The following is a 17,426-nucleotide window of genomic DNA, read 5'->3' as shown; positions in this document are numbered from 1 at the left end:
TTAAGATGACTGACTCCTCCCTCAGTCATTTGTTTTTATCTTATCTTTATCTTTTTACCTAAGTTGGTTTTTTGAAAGGGGACTCTAACTGTTTGTCTTGCACATTCACTCTGCTCCAAAATTGTAAAGTATCTGACAAGTAGTAATTATTAAAAATATCACAAGTGTGCATCACAAATTCCCAGAACCAAATCTTAGAATAGCCTGTTTTACCTGACCCACTGTCCTGAATTGTATGGTGGTATAGTCCTTCTTTTCTTTATGGTTTTTGCTTAGGTAGGGGTTGAATTTAATTTATTGGGTTTTATATGAAGGACGCACACTTATTGCCACCTGTTTCTACACATTCCTAATGCCTGATCTAGAACATAGGAAGTCTACTGCCAAATCCAGTCTAGGTGTGACTACCAGCTGAAATTGGTAAAAAGATATTTTTGGATAGTTTTCTTGACCAAGATGACCTTACAGTGCAATATTAAAAAAAGACCAACTTACTTAGAGGGACTTCCTCTTCATCATCATCACTGCTGTCTCTGTACAGGATGGGGCCATCTGAGTCTGACTCCTCGTCATCGTCCCCAGGGCCTCTATCCTCAGGGATGACACTGACTCTGGTGTCCACAATCAAACCCCTCCTGCTACGGGGTTCCAGCTTTGGCTGTCGGGGAGGCCTCTGGGACTGAAGCTTCTCCATCTCCTCCTCGATGTCAAAGTCATCATCTTCTGGCCTACAAAGAAATGCAGCAGCTGTGAGAGAAACGAATAAGCTCACATGCTCATATTCAGTCACTTTTAAATATGACTACCTTTTAGGTTTCTTTAAACCACAATGGACCCTAATATTCAAATGCGGTATACAGCCAAATATTATTAGGTACAGTAGTAGACAATTTGCAACCCTTTGCTTGGGTGAAGGTAATTAAGCCCATTGTTTGATGTAGAAATGAACAAAAAGTAATTGTCAAAATTGTAAGATAGTGTGACTTTTAGCCATATATATTAACCTGCAGTTAGTTCCTATTATTACCCGAGTGTGAGGCTACAGATAAAGTTACACACATTCATTCGACTATTGAACATTTAGACTTAAGACAAACTGCAATCTAAATGTAATCGCTCCTGTTATGTCTACTTCCTAAACTAAACCATTCTTAAATTCAATTTGACTGAAGTTCTGCTGCTTGATTAACTGACTGATGGTTTTAGTGTAAGGGATTATAGTACACATTTCTAACACTGTTAGTCAAAAAGCTAACAGAAAGTAAAACTATAGGATGTTAACTATCAAACAAGAATTGCTGAACAATGAATTTTTGTTATACAAACATACTGTAATATATATATAAAATATACATAGGATGCTTACAGTCTAAGTGGTTCAATGGTGACTGGAAGAGAGTGCCGTGAGTTATTCCCTGTCTCAGCGAAGATATCTGATGGGGACTCAAACAGTAGCGAGTGGGCCCTCTGAGAGCCATCTGGGTTAGGCTGAGTGGGACCTGGGCTGGTCAGGGCTCTCTTGATGAGGATGTGTAAAGGAATGGCTGGAGGCTGGCTGGGAGGCTCAGTGATTGGGCTGGGGGGATCAACTGACATAGCAGGCACAGAACCAGAAGAGGTGGTGCTACCTGGCTGGAGTGACTGAACCCTGGGAGGAGATGGAGGTACATGGGAGGGTGGTGATGACAGAGTCTCGGTGAAGGCCTGAGGATCTGCTGCTGCAGCATTTGTCTTGTCTTCACTGTTTTCTTCCTTTAGGACAGCACGAGGCACCACAGCAGGGGTAGCAACCGGGTCAGTGGTGACAGGCTCTGAGACCTGACTGGGAGGCGACGGATCTGCAGAATGACGCTTGGTGACAGGAGTCATCCTCTTTGGTGGGGTTGGTGGGGAGCGTTTTGCCAGTGCCGTGACTATGACACCGCTGCCAGGCTGTGAAGGGTCTCCTGGTGACAAAATGAAAACCTGCAGTCAGAATATGAACTTGCACATTCAATCTGTAAAACTGTGAAGTTAGTTTGAACAAAAACAAGGGGTGGGTGACGCACGTATTAGACAACTGTATCAATAGAATTAAATGACATTCATTGTTATGAACAAACAAATTTAGTGCACACTACATATCCATCCAACAGTGATGCGTAGGGATGGGAATCTCTACAAGAACCGGTTCAGGTTCGATTCCTAGGAATTGTTACTTGTTACTGTGCTTAATGATCCCGCTTATCGGTTCTGCAGACACCATTACGCATTTGCATAATACTGTATTTGCTGCATATTTTGGTTTAGAAAAAGTCCAACATGGTGTTGAGGCCGTAGCGCTCCACAGTCTGGTTGTATTTTATTAGAAAGAAAAAACACTAGAGCCACTTGTAACGCATGCAGAACTTTCATTACAACAAAGGGGGGGGGATACCTCCAACATGCATAAACATTAAGCAACACAGCATGCAATTTGCACAAATTAAAGAATGAATACAAACAAAACCATTTTTACTATCATTTATTCCCTAAGCCAATGAGAATAGATAAGGAATCTAATCGACTAGTAAGAATTGATGAGGATGAGGAATTCCCATCCCTAGTGATGCAGCGTTCAGATTAAGTTAGCTGAGCTAAAACAGCTCCAATGACTGCAATACACATGCAATGCAGTACTGGTGTTAAAATGTGACATTATAGTGCTGAATCTAGAGCATGAGTCTGCATCATTAAGACAGATTGAGATACAGCACTCCGCTGGGTACCTGAACAGGTCTGGCTAGCCCTATGCTGCAGGTACACAGGTAGAGAAAGGTAGAGACCAAGCTCACTCTGCCGTTTCCAGCTGGTCCAGTAACAAGGCTGCCTGGCCTTAGAGCCCCTGTTCAATGAGGAAGCTGGCAAAAGTGAGTGGAGATGTCAGGGATGGTTCTGTGTTTACATTTCAAGCTGGGAGCTTAACACAAGAGACTTGTTGCACATGATGTTTACATAAGTTTTACACTGTCCAGAAACAGAGCATATACTCTTCATTATGTGGTGAGATAAAAACTGCACTTTATTAGCATAATATAAATACTTTTGTTAATTCTTCCAATTACATTGCAGCATGGTATTTCACTTTGACACAGACTTTCTTGATCTTTTATGATGGCAAAATTACTCTGCCAGTGAATTAATCACAGAAAAATTGCTTGTTTCAGTTTCTTTGTTTTTTTGCCTCTTTTACAAACTATTAGGTCAATATTAGCTTTTTAAAGATATATTGCTCTTTATACATGTCTAAATAAACAGAAATTGCAGTGCAGATAAGCCAAAAAGTAGTTTTCAAATAGAAAAAGTGACAAAAAAAAAAAAAAACTACAAGCTCCACAACAAAATTATGTGTTTATGAAACACCTAATATACCATTATCCAACTACTCTCACATACTGCTATATGTTTCAGGCTCAAAATCCAGCCTCAGTTATAATCCCCATCCAACATTGCCTTAAAAAGCTCTTAAGAGCAAATATAAGCTGATGGTATGCAATATAAATGTAGTATCCAACACTGAAAAGAAAGGAGAAAAAAAAAAAAAAAAAAAAAAAAAAAAAACATGAATTCTACAGGGATTGTCTGCATGGGACATGCAAGTGTGTGAACACATAGCATACTCTACAACAGACACTCTTTGCTGACAAAGTCTATTCCCAGTGTAATTTGAGACAGCCATCAAGAAAATGTGTTCTGTCCAAACAAACACCTGGAGACTGTCTATGCAACAGTGTCCAACCAAATGTAGTAACATATGTACAGAAACCTCATCCAATGAACGGCAATGTATGTATCCTGGCCACAGATACCACTTGTAACAGACTGTACTGGAACAGGCTGTAAACAACAGCAGCTGTGACATGCTAGGAAAAAGGACATGAAATAAAAACTAATCCGTTTCTATCTACTCTCCAGAAAAGCGCTGGCATTGCATAAATGATTCAAAGACAAGCTGGTGCGTGTCCTCTCTCCAGAGATTGATGGATCTGCAAACTAAAACTGCACTCTAGCAACATAGTGGAAAACACCACCACAAAAAATGAGCTTCAGCTCACACTTAGATTTGGGAAACAAGTGAACGTAATTATAGCCTTGAAAGTATCCTATGTGGGTTTGCATTTTTATTTTTGAAATGGTAACAAATAAAAATTACATATTGCTTGGTGTTTTCTCCTTAATTTTACACTGCAATAAATGCATTGCATTGTCTAAAACTTATTGCACCAAGTTTGATAAATAAGATCAATGCATTTTACAGCTGAAAAAAAAAAAAAGTATTAAAAAAAAAAAAAAAAAAAAAAAAAAGCTTTCTCTTACTGAAAGACAAAGGAAAATAATTTCGTGCTTGGTTATATTATTTTTACTTTGTTCTTTTTTAAAAACGTATTGTACATTGAAAGAGTATCTTGATCCACAACTTTCCTTTTTCGTTTATTCACATGCCTGAATCTTTGAGATAGGTGTGGGTACAAACCTTGCACACCCAGCATACTTGATAAAGCCCGACCTTAACCGACAGCTTTTGTCATTTCGGGTTGGAAATTTGACCTCCCTGGTTGGAAATGAGGTTATAATTGCAATACTGTTATGCAGCATTTTGCACCAGTACTAACAAAATTTGATTTGTTTGAGGGTAAAGTCAACACCAACTGTTACAGTGTACCTGATTAGGTTCACACTGAATTAACCACTTCATTTAGTTGCACCATCTCTTCTTACTCTAAAACTTAGAGGTTACAATAACCAGAACATTATTTCAGAGAATCCAGTGTATTCAGGTAAAATGTGAGAGAAAATCTAGCAGGGGGACAAAGTGGCATTCACACTCCTTTAATCTTTGACTGCCCTGTGTCAAACCTTTATGGAAAGAATTTTGAATTATAAGAAATTGTCCAGGGATTTGCATTTTTACAGGTTTATTATGTTATTTTTTTTCTAATGTACCTGGATTAAATCAAATACAGGCAAGCTTATTGATTCCTGGGTCAGAATAGTGGAGAATCTCTCACGTCTAAGAGGTCCAGTGTGTAAAAGCTTGTTGCATTCATTAGCTCGAATAACCTCATAAAAAGTAATGTTATTAAAGAGATGGAGGAAAAGATAATTATAAAGCAAATAAAGCTGTGTTAAACATGGAGTGAATAGGCTTAATGTATTTTATGTTTGTGTGTGTTTTATGTTTTTTTATGTTTATGGCCTAACTAGACAACTGGATATGTAGACTAATAAATTATAGTGTGACATAATAAATTGCAGTCCTGGCACTTTGTAGAATAACTGAAAAACATGGCCATAAAGAGATGATGCAAAACATATTTAAGAGAGAAAACATAATTCCTTATCCATGGTGGTTTGTGTCACAAGTAAATGCTATCAAGTGTAAACCAGCTAACATGATACAGCACTGCAACAACGCTTACTTGTTGCCAGAACGCCTAAATGGTCTATGTTTCTCTGTGGAGGTGAATGTATAAATCCAACCTTCTGTTACCACTGATTATCACATTCACTACACAGTTTCTCTGGACCTTAGGAAAATCCTCCAAAGCTGAATTAGCTTGCTTGGACATTACCATAAAAAGGCCACACAAAGATCAAACTAGTTGTTTATATGAAACATTTTAAGCATGCAATAAAAGTGCAAAATTAGATGTTAATCTCACCTTGCAGTGCTGGATTGCTGTTGCGGTTGGTGGGTTTGGGTGGAGGGACAGGAGGCTGCTTGGCATGGGGAGGGATGGGAGGTGGCATGCCTGAGTCAGCTGAAGAAGGAGCAGCAACGGAAAGGCGAGGTGGGTTGTCAACTATCAGTGAGACTGTCCTTGGTGGCTTGGCTACAGCTATGGGAGCAGAGGATGAGGATGAAGAGGATGAGGATGATGAAGAGGTGGAGGCTGAAAGGGAGGAGGGGGTTGGATTCTTGCCAGACTCAGTGGAAGGTCCAGTGAGGAATTTTGGGGGAAGCAGTGCCTGCTTGAGTGGGGGAAGATCTTGCTGAGAGTCTGGTGCTGGATGAAGGTCAGAGACGAAGCGGACACCAGTAGATTCTACAGAGGGTTTACACAGACAGAGACAATAAAGAAGAAATCCCAATGACAATAGGTTGTACAGTTGCTCTTAAGGGGAAAAAAAAGCAGAAAGGAAACAAAGGGCCATCAGACCTTTGGGGTTTTCTTGTATGTGATGAAGGAAAAACTAAGCTGAACCTTGGAAAAGTAACAGATGATCAGAAATTCAGGCATAGCAGGCAAAGTCCAAACAAACAGGGGTCCAAATAATTTGTTCTTGTCTTTTTTGTGTCCCGTACAGCCTTTCATAAAAGCCTGATATTTACTGTTTCAGCCTTAAATCCCCTTTCAGAGTTCTATCATTTGCCCAGCATACCCTTACTCCATCAGTGCTGGTAACACTCACTTCTTACTAAGAAAATTGGTAGGTTGATAAAGAGAGACACTTTCCCACTGAGATCACAAAATAGAAAGTCACCTAGGTTCCTGGAAACGATGTTACTATTACTTTTTTTTTAATCTGCATATGGCTTCTATGCAATGTTTATAAACCTGACATACCTTCACTTTTTTCTGTATGTGCACATCAACTCAGGCAATATTCCAGTGTCTCTACACTGACACAGACAAATGGCAGGCTTTGGTACTATGAATCCAGTGATACTCAGAACAGCTCTAGTATCCAAGCCATGAATACAACCAAGTTTTATTCTTCAGGACAAACAACAGCCAGACAAATACCATATTTTCTGGACTGTAAGTCTCACCGGAATATTAGTAACTATCAGCAAAAACAGCCTTGTTGAACAGAAAAAAGATATACAAGTTGCTTTGGTGTATAAATCACATTTCTAATTATAGTGATTATAGTGTGAATGAGCCTATGAAGAACATAGGTTAGGTAAAACAACAAGCAGAAGTGCTTAATGAAATTCATTCATCCATGTCAAGTAATGTTAAACAACTCTGCCAACATCAGGGAGAACACGAAGCAACGTCTCCTCCTCTCAGGTTGCCTGAATGCCAACACTCAGTCCAAACTGTGTTTCAGCTGCAGACTTTATTACCTGCACTTTGAAGTCTGCAATATAGCTCTTTCTATTGGGCTGCATTTTCACTTGTGTTACACTAGCATGCATTAGTGTGAACATGAGCGTTCATACACTGGTACAATATAATCTTCAATTGAGTCAAGAGTGCCATTTAACGCTAGTGACTACCCAACCGAATGACAGTAAATTAACACACATAAGTCGCAGGACAAGCCTGAGCACTTAAAAAAGGCGTGACCAGTCTAGAAAATTTGGAAAAGTTTAGTTCTCTCATAATAAGAAATGGAGAAAATTGGGTCCAGTTTCACTGTCACTCAGACTCTGAGAACCATCAGCGTTTTACTAGCAGTTTTTAAATTACTGTTTCACAACTTTGACGAACTGGCAGGTTGAAAATTAGGAAACTTATTAGGCAGGTAGGATTAGGTAGTATATTACAGTGGAAAGGTCAAAGCTGATCTTACCCGATCGTTCTCTAAACTCTGTTACTGGGGTGTATCTGGGCAGGGTACTCCTCCGGTCAGCCTCTGAGGCTGGACGAGTCCTCATGTCATCTGAGGAACTCTTCTGTAGAGAAGGCCGCAAATTCATCTCAGAGACAGGCCTGGCTATAGGCCAAGAATCATCTGGTTTTTCTCTCCTCTCCTTCTCCTCCTTCCTTTCCCTCTCATCATGTCGTTCTCTTTCATATTTCTTCACTCGGTCATCCCATCTGTCCCTTTCCTCTCTCTCAAGTCGAGCATCTATCTTCTCCCTGTCTTCTCTATCTCTGTCATCTCGGTTCTCTCTCCTGTCCCTCTCATATCTCCGATCCCTGTTATCTTCTCTCCTGTCTCTGTCATCCCTCCTTTCTCTATCCTCTCTGTCCCTCCTTTCCTTCTCATCTCGACCTCTGCGCTCCCTCTCGTCCCGCTCCCTTTTTTCCCTCTCGTCCCAATCTCGACGCTCCCTCTCGTCGCGCTCCTTTCTTTCCCTCTCGTCCCGATCCCGACGCTCCCTCTCGTCGCGCTCCTTTCTTTCCCTCTCGTCCCGATCCCGACGCTCCCTCTCGTCGCGCTCCTTTCTTTCCCTCTCGTCCCGATCCCGACGCTCCCTCTCGTCCCGCTCTTTCTTTTCCCTGTTGTCTCTGTCTGTCTTTTCATCTCTCCTCTCACGACCATCTCTCCATTCTCGTGGGTCAACTGCCCCATCCCTGTCTCTGTCTCTTTCCTCTCGCCGTTCCCTTTTGTCCACGTCTTCCCTGTCCTTCCTTACTCTGTCTTCCCTGTCATCTTTTCCATCTCTCCTCTCTTCTCTGCGGTATCTATCATCTTGAGGAGGTCCTCGGGGTAAAGATCCTCCTCTTTTATCTACATCCGATGGCAGACGGCTTCGTCTGTCTACATCCACAGAAAGTCGTACGTGAGAGTCCACATCAAGAGGTGCCCGGTTACTTCGGGAGGAATCAGACGGCACCCTGCTTCTACGTTCCTCTCCCTGGGGGAGCTTGACAGGGTTCACCTTCATGTCAGACTCCCCTCGAGACACTCGCAGCCCTCCTTCTGAGACGCGGTCCAAATCAGGTGGCACAGGGTGTCCATTTTTCACTGGTGGAGCTTTGGAGTGATTCACATTGTTGCTTTCTGTCACTTGAAAACATAAGCAAAGGTAAGTCAAGGGGGCACCACTTCTAATAAGGAAAATAAAACAACCAAAAGTCTACTTACCATTCTCTGGAACGTCTTTTAGAACCCCTTTCGCAATGAGCTCTTGGCGACTTTTTCTAACAGAAATCTTCCTTTCCAAAACTGAAAGAGGAAGATTAAAATCAACCAACCATTTAATCTCAAACTTAGGCTCACGACAGGTGGAATCGGTCATACCTATAGACGTTTCAGTGAACTTCTCACTTGGCTTTTTCTTTTTCCATTTCCAGGGTTTAAAAATATTTCCCATTTTGGAGAATTTGCCTTTGTGTTTGCTTGGAGGTGTTCCCCCACTGGAGTTTCCTTCATCAGCCCCTGTTGTGCTGTGTTGCAGGTCAACCTCATCAGCTGCAAAAACAGGACATAGTGACAAACAAGAGACTCAAAGTTTGACTTAATTTACTTGACTTGTGAAAGGTGTTCTTTTCATTGAAGGAAATATTGCACATAACCTAAAACTCCAAATTTTGAAATTGACGAAGCAGTAGCCCTAAAAAGTTTTCTTCTTAGCAAAAACTTTAACAGAATAGGGTTTTTAGGATACCAAAACCTGGAACTCAAACCTGGGAAAACCATAAGAATAAAATTTTTTCTGGTCAACAAACAATTGACTTTATTTTAGGCAATATTTTGCCAGGGGCTGTTAGTCTCCATGTACCCAAAAGGTTAAAGCAATCTCAAAGAACTTAACAGATAAATAGATGAATACACACTCTGAACAGTCACACCTCCTTACAGTTGCAGATATTTATAAAGCTCTGGTTGAACAATTCACTTTTGCACTCTGCATGCACATCTGATTCACACATTGTTTTCTTTAAAAGAGTACAGAACAATTTATTCTGCTTATGTGAATGTAACTGATAAGTCCCTCCCTCTTGTACTCAATACATAACCATTGCAGACAAATTCTTTAAGCTTACCACAGAACTATTAGCAGCTTGTTTAAAAACTGAGCAGTAGAAGGTAATCTGCAGACTAATACATGTGGATGATAGCTACTAGTGGCATGTGATGATACCAAATATTACAGTTTAGGAATCTACTGTTTGAAAGCAGGGAAAGCATTAATTGGCACAACGGGAAAAGGGTGAGGGTCACATAAGCACTATGTTAAAATAAAAACATTCTTAAGGGCTTTCTGTAGATCAATTCAGCATAAATTATATGCTAATGAAACATATTTTCATTGGCCTTTTCTGGAGGCAACAGTCCTGATCAAGTCAGCATCTCCATAAATAGGGCAGGGGTCAAGCTCTAAGTTACTTTCTCTATCTGTTGCAATAAAGGACCAAACGTTGAAAGGTTGGTCCAAATTCCACACTTACTGTCTGCTCAGCTGTCTCGCTTTTCACATGAAAGCCAAACAGGAAAATATCAGGTCTTATTTTTTTACAAGGTGATGTGAATTAATGTGATTTTTGCCACTGTAGTGATGACTACAAATGTAGGATCATGTAACATTGTCCAGTTTCAACATCGATATCAAATGTTTCCATAGGGCTGCTTTAAACCAGAATAATCTAAATGAAATTGCAAGAAAAGGTTCAAACTAGGAAAAGACTGGCAGATAAAAGACTGATGGCAGAAACCATGACTCACAGCTGCTCAAATGCTACTAAAAATCTAACACCACCAATAACTGGGTGTGAAACAACTATTAATTCTCAGGTGATGAGTCGCATGGCAGCAGTTACACAACACTGAGAAATACAGCAGTTAAGTGAAGCTGAACTGTTTCGAAGGCCAGTGGTATAAGTGCAGGCAGGAAGGTGACCTACCCACAGTTTCACTATTAAAGATACAGGAAGACAGGTGAGCTCATTTTCTCATTACAGCTGTTACACTTAGCATAATGTGACCCACTGTGGAGGTGTCATGCTTTATGAGGATAACACCGACACAATCAAAATGAAAATAGAATTGTGTACAAAAAAGGTGAAACCTACAATTATGTCATTCTCATAATACTACTTTGCCATTGTCAAAGTGGAAGTTGAGGTTAAAAATATATAAAAGTGAAAGCATTGGCAACAACCTAAATAAAAAGGAGGCAAAGGGGGCTGGGAGGAGACATGAGGAAAGGTCCAAGACAATGGGAAGATGAGATCCATGTTTCCTTTCACAAACATTGTAATGGACTGCTACTAAGCAAAATTTACTAAACAATATATGACAGTGATGGACCTTTTCTGTATACTGAATAGATTTGATAATTCATGTATGAGCTCTAAATCACTTACTAGAATTAGATCAATCAGGAATGTAAGTGTGGACATACTGACATTGCTTCAGTCCATCAGTGGCTGCCATCCAATTTCCATTCAGCTGAGAAAATGTGCAGCATGCACAATAGGCAACCACATGCTGTGGACACAATACAAGCAGTTCTCCATATGCCAGGTAACAGTTCGAGTTTACCCAGACTACAGTAAGGTCTTGTCCTGCAGCTCTTCATTTAACCAGCAGCCTAAAGCTACTGCTTCTACCATTTATTCCTAGAATATTATCTCACAACAAATTGAACAGCCAGCTTCGATCAACAGTAAGTTATAACGCACCCCCATCCACAAAGAAAGGCAATGTTACCATGGATTTGTTCCACAGCACTTTCATTCAGACTGAAATAACCTATTTTACATTTATATTTTGAGACATAATGACTTTCTCAGTTGTAAAACAGAATTCAACTCACCACAGCAAAGAGGTATCAAGTGCAACACACAAATTAGCTGGTGAATTAGTTACAACTTGTGGAACAAACATGACAAAAGGTTTACAAAATATTGCAATAGTACATTGTGTCATGTAATGCAAGGCAGGACAGGAAAGTGTGTGCTCCTCAGCCTTGACCTCCTTTTTAAGAGGCTCTGTCTTCAGACCCCTCTACTGGGAACAGACAAAAACACTTCAAAAAGGCAGTCCAGATTAGTTATATGTCAATATGCAATATTTTCACTGGTCCGATGATTTCATTTAACATGTGGGGCCACTGTTTCTCTGTCAGAGTAATTTGAGTGTTCCGCCAGACAAATAATTCAGCATTATTACTCTACTCTGATAAAGGAATTGCTATTTCAGCCACACTGTTTAAACTAAAGTACAGATGTTTTCTGTTTCCATTTTCCACGACACCTTGGGCTACATGAAATTATAGCTGGCCCCAGTCAACAGGCTCCCTCATCAGGCTCTGTTGAGTTATTTAAAAAGGTATCATACAACTGGTCAGCTCTCTTCTGTCTGGGCCTGAGTGCGCCTTGGAGCTGCACAAAACCAGTTCTAACAATCAGAATAAATGTGAATCAGGTGATTAATAAAACAGAAGGTTATAACAACTATAAAACAACACTACTGCTGACCTGGCAGACCATACACTGCTTAATGCTCTGGAACTCCCTGATGGTGACCTGTTCTTGTTCCAATGCCAGTACCCTTCCTGTCTGGGTTATTTATTTGTTTACACTCCCCCCAACCTCACACATTCACACCTAGTCATAGCTTGCTGTCAGCTTTTTTTTTTTTTGATAGGACAGAGTTGAACACATCCAGAAAAAAACACGCTAACACAGTGCCATTGCACAAAATCCAGCTGTAAATGCATACATTCTCATCTTCTTTTAAAAATGTCCTGCATCCAATGTTCCAATCTTTAGTTTCCATCCATCCATTTTCTATACCCGCTTATTCCTTAACCAGAGGCACAGGGATCTGCTGGAGCCTATCCCAGCTCTCTTTTGGGGGAAAGGCAGGGGTACACCCTGGACAGGTCTCCAGTCCATCACAGGGCATCTTTAGTTTATGTCCTGTATTTCATTTTGTTTCACTGATAAAACTTATAATTGAAAATAGTCAGTTGTAAGCCGAGCACAGATCATTTGTTAAAACACGCATATTTAAGTGTTACAACAATGTTTGTTCTTTGAAAAGTCCTTATCCAGTCCTTTTCTACCGACTGGATGTATGTGTGAAATCCCATGCCGAAATGCAAGCATACAGAGGTCAGTAAACTCTGAAGAAGAACTGGCCCATGCAGCTATTTCTGACACATAACGCACTCACCAGCTGGTGTTAAACTGGGAGGGATGTGCTGGCAGTGAACTGACTGCAAGACAATCAAAGTGTGATGTGGTAGCTTTACAGCACGGAAGCAGAACACAACAATCTTACGACGACTGCTTTTCATTACACTACAACAGATGATGTGAAGGACAGTCAAGAGCAAAACAAAACATCTTACAATGCTCAGACTGCTAAAGGTCTGCATTTATAAACTTTAAAACACAAATAATACCACCAACTTCAGCTATTTAAACTCTTAAAGGACTACATAAAGGATGTAAGCTACAATAACCAATATTTATATGGCAATATCCTACACTCCTCTGGCCAAGCTGTCCATATGACTCATGCCAATCACAAAACATGTTGACGCCAACCACACAAAACAACACACCAGGGTCATAAATACATGTTGCAGAGACATATGTATCAGAAAGGGTGTTCTTATGTTATTTCTGTTATGTAGGTAAGAGTGTCTGAAGATTCTCAGGAGTTATTTGGAGACAGTCATTGAATGAGCAGTGAAAACTAAACCTAAAAACTGGAAGTCCAGTTGCCATGACACAACCTTTAGATGTAGTTGAGAGTGTTGGAACAGCAAAAATCAGAGCAAATATTGATCCAACAAAGACAGTTGGTGTCTGTAGCTTCCTTTTACCCCCAAACCTTGTTCATCAGTAAGGCTTCTACAGGGGGACGTAGCATACAGGCAGAGATGTTTGTGTGGTTTGTACATTTCACAATCACCACATTCCATCTGCACGCATTCTTCAGCACCTGTCTGTGCCTGCTACCTTCCACTTCTCTGGTTTAAAACACTTGCTCATTTATACACTCTATCCTCTCGTTGAGTTTTCAATATTCAAAAATGCAAACATACCCGTCAAGCTGTTTCTCCATTTTAAAACAGGTAAAAGTTGAATGTGTGGCCTTGGGTTTTGGACTCACCCGTGTTGTGATGCTGTGGTTGCTGGGCCACTGTCTCACTGCTAGCACTGTGTCCCATGCTACAGTTCCTGTCCCTGCTGGCCTACTGGGCTCTGCCTCCCCTGAGGCCCAAGGCAGAAGGGGAAAACTATAAGCCACCTCGTTCTTCTCCAACTAAACATAGAGCTTCTATAACTAGACTGTCTTGACTGCTTACTCAGTTTGTTCAGCCTCTCGTCTCTGCAGTCTTGCACTCGCCCTCCCTTTAGCCTGTGTTTAGTCTCTCCCTCCTTCTGTCACTTTAAAATACAAACAGCCATTCAAGTCCCCTCCTTTCTTGAAGGTCTGACCTCATGAATAAGGTATGCCAATAAGGTAATCCAGCAGTCTTACATACTTGTCATTCCTGAGACCAGATTTTTTTGGGGGGGCCAAAGTTCAGCGCAGGCAAACTCTAAGGTTTGTTGTGACACAGTGTTACAACCCCCCCCCCAGCACAATTTCACAGCCTGGTAAAATACTACTCCCTGAAGGGCGAGGGGCGGGCTCTGGAGGGTGAAGTAACTTGAGAAGTGGAAATTAAGCCAGGCCAAGGTGGAGCTCAGTGGCAAAGAAGAGGAAGCAACACAGTGGAGGTGCTCAATGACTCTTCAAGGATTGTCCTTTTAAACTACAAAAGGACTGTGCAAACTGGTACAGCTGGCACAATACTGTGACCATACCAACCATGTCCCTCTCATTTGGACTTTCATTACACAAAATTATTTGCACTTGTTTTAACAATAAAAACTGTAATCATGACTTTAAAAACTAAAACAATCTACAAGTCTTTGCAGGAAACATGCATTTAAAGTTTCACCATTTCTGCACATCATTCTGCTTACTCCAAAGCACATGACAACTGAGCAGACAAGGCTACTTGTCTAGGTCTTAGTCTCAGATACACCCCCTTTCTGCTGATAATCAGACAGAAGTATAGCATACAGATGAAGTACACAGTACTTGCCTGCTCAAAACACCAGACTACAGTATGAAACAAGTGTATGATGCTCCACAAATGGGAGGGGAAAGAGAAAATTAATAGCTTTGTATAAAATGTAGTCAAAAAAGGAAAATATTGCTTTTATACATTATGGTAAATTAGACTGAAGCTTAAACTAGTTAAAAATGTGACGATATGAAGAGGCCTGTGTTCTCAGACATTCAATATATCCTAAGAAACTCTCTTCTAACACTGCTATGTAAGTGTTGCTCCCTCTGCAGTCCAATTAATGCTACAGCACTGAAGGACAACCCTGACACAGGAATGTGTGGAATGTCACAAACCAGCCTTTTTGGTACAAGGACACTGATCCGGACAACAAATCTTGAACTCACTGGTCAAACAAAAGAGATGCCACCCTCGGACATATGTTACTTTTTGACTTAATTCTCTTTTAACCATTTCCAAAGAGCAGCAGCAGATGGAGGTAAACATATTTTCCAGGCTTTTATAGATACCCAACTAAGAACATGAGGCCCAGCTTAAAAAAAAAAAAAAAAAAAAAAAAAAAAAAAAAACAACACACTGACTCAAAAAATATTATTTTTCTATGTCATGATGAAAACATCAAAACATACAATATAACAAAACAGCCAATATTCGGGATGACAAACCATGCAGTTGCTCAATGGCCATGCCAACTGTCAGAAACATCATTACCAGAATAGAGCTGAGGAGGAAGTCCAATTATTTTTAGTGCCTGACCAAAAGCCCATGCAGGGATGACTAGATCAAGCATACTTAATCTGTTCCTGCCTTGACCCTATTTAAAAAGTGCTCATGGAGACATGCCCTATTCTATCTCTGCATTTCAACAAACTAAAACAATAACTGATACTGCCTTACTCAAGTTGTAACATTTTTTTTTCCTATCAGAAAAATGGGCTACATTTTATAAGAACAAAAAAAAAAAAAAAAAACTCAAATAGAAATTTAAAAGTGTAATACTTAAATGTACAATTACTAAATTTTATCAACAGACAGAAAGCAGGATTACTCACAAATATACTCATACTGCACAGCCATCCCAGGTATTTCACACAGATGTCACAAACCCACTACAAAAGTTCAGCCTGTAAACAAAGATCCTCTGAGCAACGACAGTGTACCCGCGATACTGAGGATATTGAGGTTGTTATACGATAGATGCCAGTGGGGAAATAGACAAGGCAATGTGTGGCAGTGAGTGAAACCGGTAACTGTGCTAATCTACAGGTGTGTCCTCTCACTGAGGCCCAATCAAATAGCTGTGTAAACAGCACAATACGTCATAGGGTCAACCCCTTCATACATGGCCTAGCACTGTTTGTTGACTCACCACTTTCTGTCATCGTGACACTATGGCTGAGATAACATCAGTGTCACTGTAGTCCACATATATACAACAATAAAACCTTTGAAAAAATATTGATGGTATATTTCAATTCCAAGATGGCATAAGGTATGAAAAAAAGTGTTTTAATATGTTATATATTGTTGCTGCTTTTTTAATTTTCTGACATATTACTCTTGCACAACACAATCAAAACTGATGACAAACTTAAACTACAAAGTTTAAATTATTTAAAAAAAAAAAAAAAAAAAAAAACTTAAAAAGATTGTTTTTCCTACCATGATTTGCCATCACAGTATCCGGAACTCAGCAGTCGGCAGCTCCTAAAAGAAATGAATCAATGGATGGGATCATTAAAAATGTACAAGCCCAACACTGTTAGTTTCAATGATATAGCAAATAGCATATTATAAGATCTGAGTGTGTCTAATTACACAAGTTTTTAAAATCTAATCACCAAAGACCATTTTCCATTATTACTCAGGAAATGAATAAATGACTCAATACAACAATAGATCTGATGTTCTCTGCAGCTAATTGGGGGCAGACTGAAGCTGAACAAAGCTCTGCTGTGTTAGCCACAACAAAACACTGCATTAATTAGCTCACACACTAACAGAAAATCTTTTAACCCTGCTGAAGAAATGTATCAACCAACAATAATGTCAAGGAGAATGGGAGGACACTCATTCCAACAGGAACAAAAGTGAACAAAGTGCACACTGAAATAATACACTTTTCATGTGAGAAATGTATTTATATATTATATATATATATATATATATATATATATATATATATATAGGCATGATGTGTGCAACAGTGCTCATCACATACCAACTTAAGTGTAAAATTTTAGACAAATTAGTTATTAATTACACCAAGTATACAACTACCTAAAGATTTAGAAATCTACTTAGTTGCTACCGTGTGAGAGAATAAGTCAACACGTCTGTTTATTTTAGGTGCCTCTAGTCTTGCGTTGGGACTTCAGACTTCATCATTTTTACTGGGAACAGCCAGCTCCTGAACTGTACTGAATCACACAGGATAATAGAAAATATAATGCATAATAAACTGCAGCCTTCGAAATGAGCACAGTTGAATCAGTGCCTCTCTAAAGCCTTTTCAACAACAAAACTGAAGATTGCCATTGGGATGGAGAATTTATTGTAGTACTGTTGGATTTGACTATTACATTTAGTATTGTGACAAATTTTAACATGTAAAAAAAAAATATATTATATGGATAGAAAAATATATATTATATAGATGGAAAACATAACTGGAGGCTGACTAAGA

General features: G+C 39.8%; 1 protein-coding gene across 7 annotated transcripts in view; it reads right to left on the bottom strand.

Annotated features, from left to right (window-relative positions):
* The window catches only part of phactr4a (phosphatase and actin regulator 4a), a 28,835-nt gene that overhangs the window by 5,893 nt on the left and 5,516 nt on the right, over nt 1-17,426 (bottom strand). For 3 of the 7 annotated variants that reach the window (XM_026300110.1, XM_026300112.1, XM_026300111.1), the window contains exons 2-9: nt 16,403-16,447; nt 8,941-9,111; nt 8,785-8,865; nt 7,543-8,706; nt 5,682-6,065; nt 2,748-2,879; nt 1,367-1,946; nt 496-728 (exon numbers count right to left, since the gene is read on the bottom strand). In XM_026300110.1, the coding sequence (XP_026155895.1) occupies nt 496-728; nt 1,367-1,946; nt 2,748-2,879; nt 5,682-6,065; nt 7,543-8,706; nt 8,785-8,865; nt 8,941-9,111; nt 16,403-16,415 (2,758 nt within the window). In that variant the 5' untranslated portion in view covers nt 16,416-16,447. Of the gene's footprint in view, nt 1-495; nt 729-1,366; nt 1,947-2,747; nt 2,880-5,681; nt 6,066-7,542; nt 8,707-8,784; nt 8,866-8,940; nt 9,112-13,770; nt 13,992-16,402; nt 16,448-17,426 lie in introns of those variants that run through there. The other 4 variants (XM_026300109.1, XM_026300108.1, XM_026300114.2 and 1 more) reach the window with 4 other exon arrangements.

This window comes from Mastacembelus armatus, chromosome 11 (assembly GCF_900324485.2).
Source record: "Mastacembelus armatus chromosome 11, fMasArm1.2, whole genome shotgun sequence".
NCBI lineage: Eukaryota > Metazoa > Chordata > Actinopteri > Synbranchiformes > Mastacembelidae > Mastacembelus > Mastacembelus armatus.
Note: the sequence above shows the minus strand (reverse complement) of the source record. Positions and strands in the feature narration are given on the sequence as shown.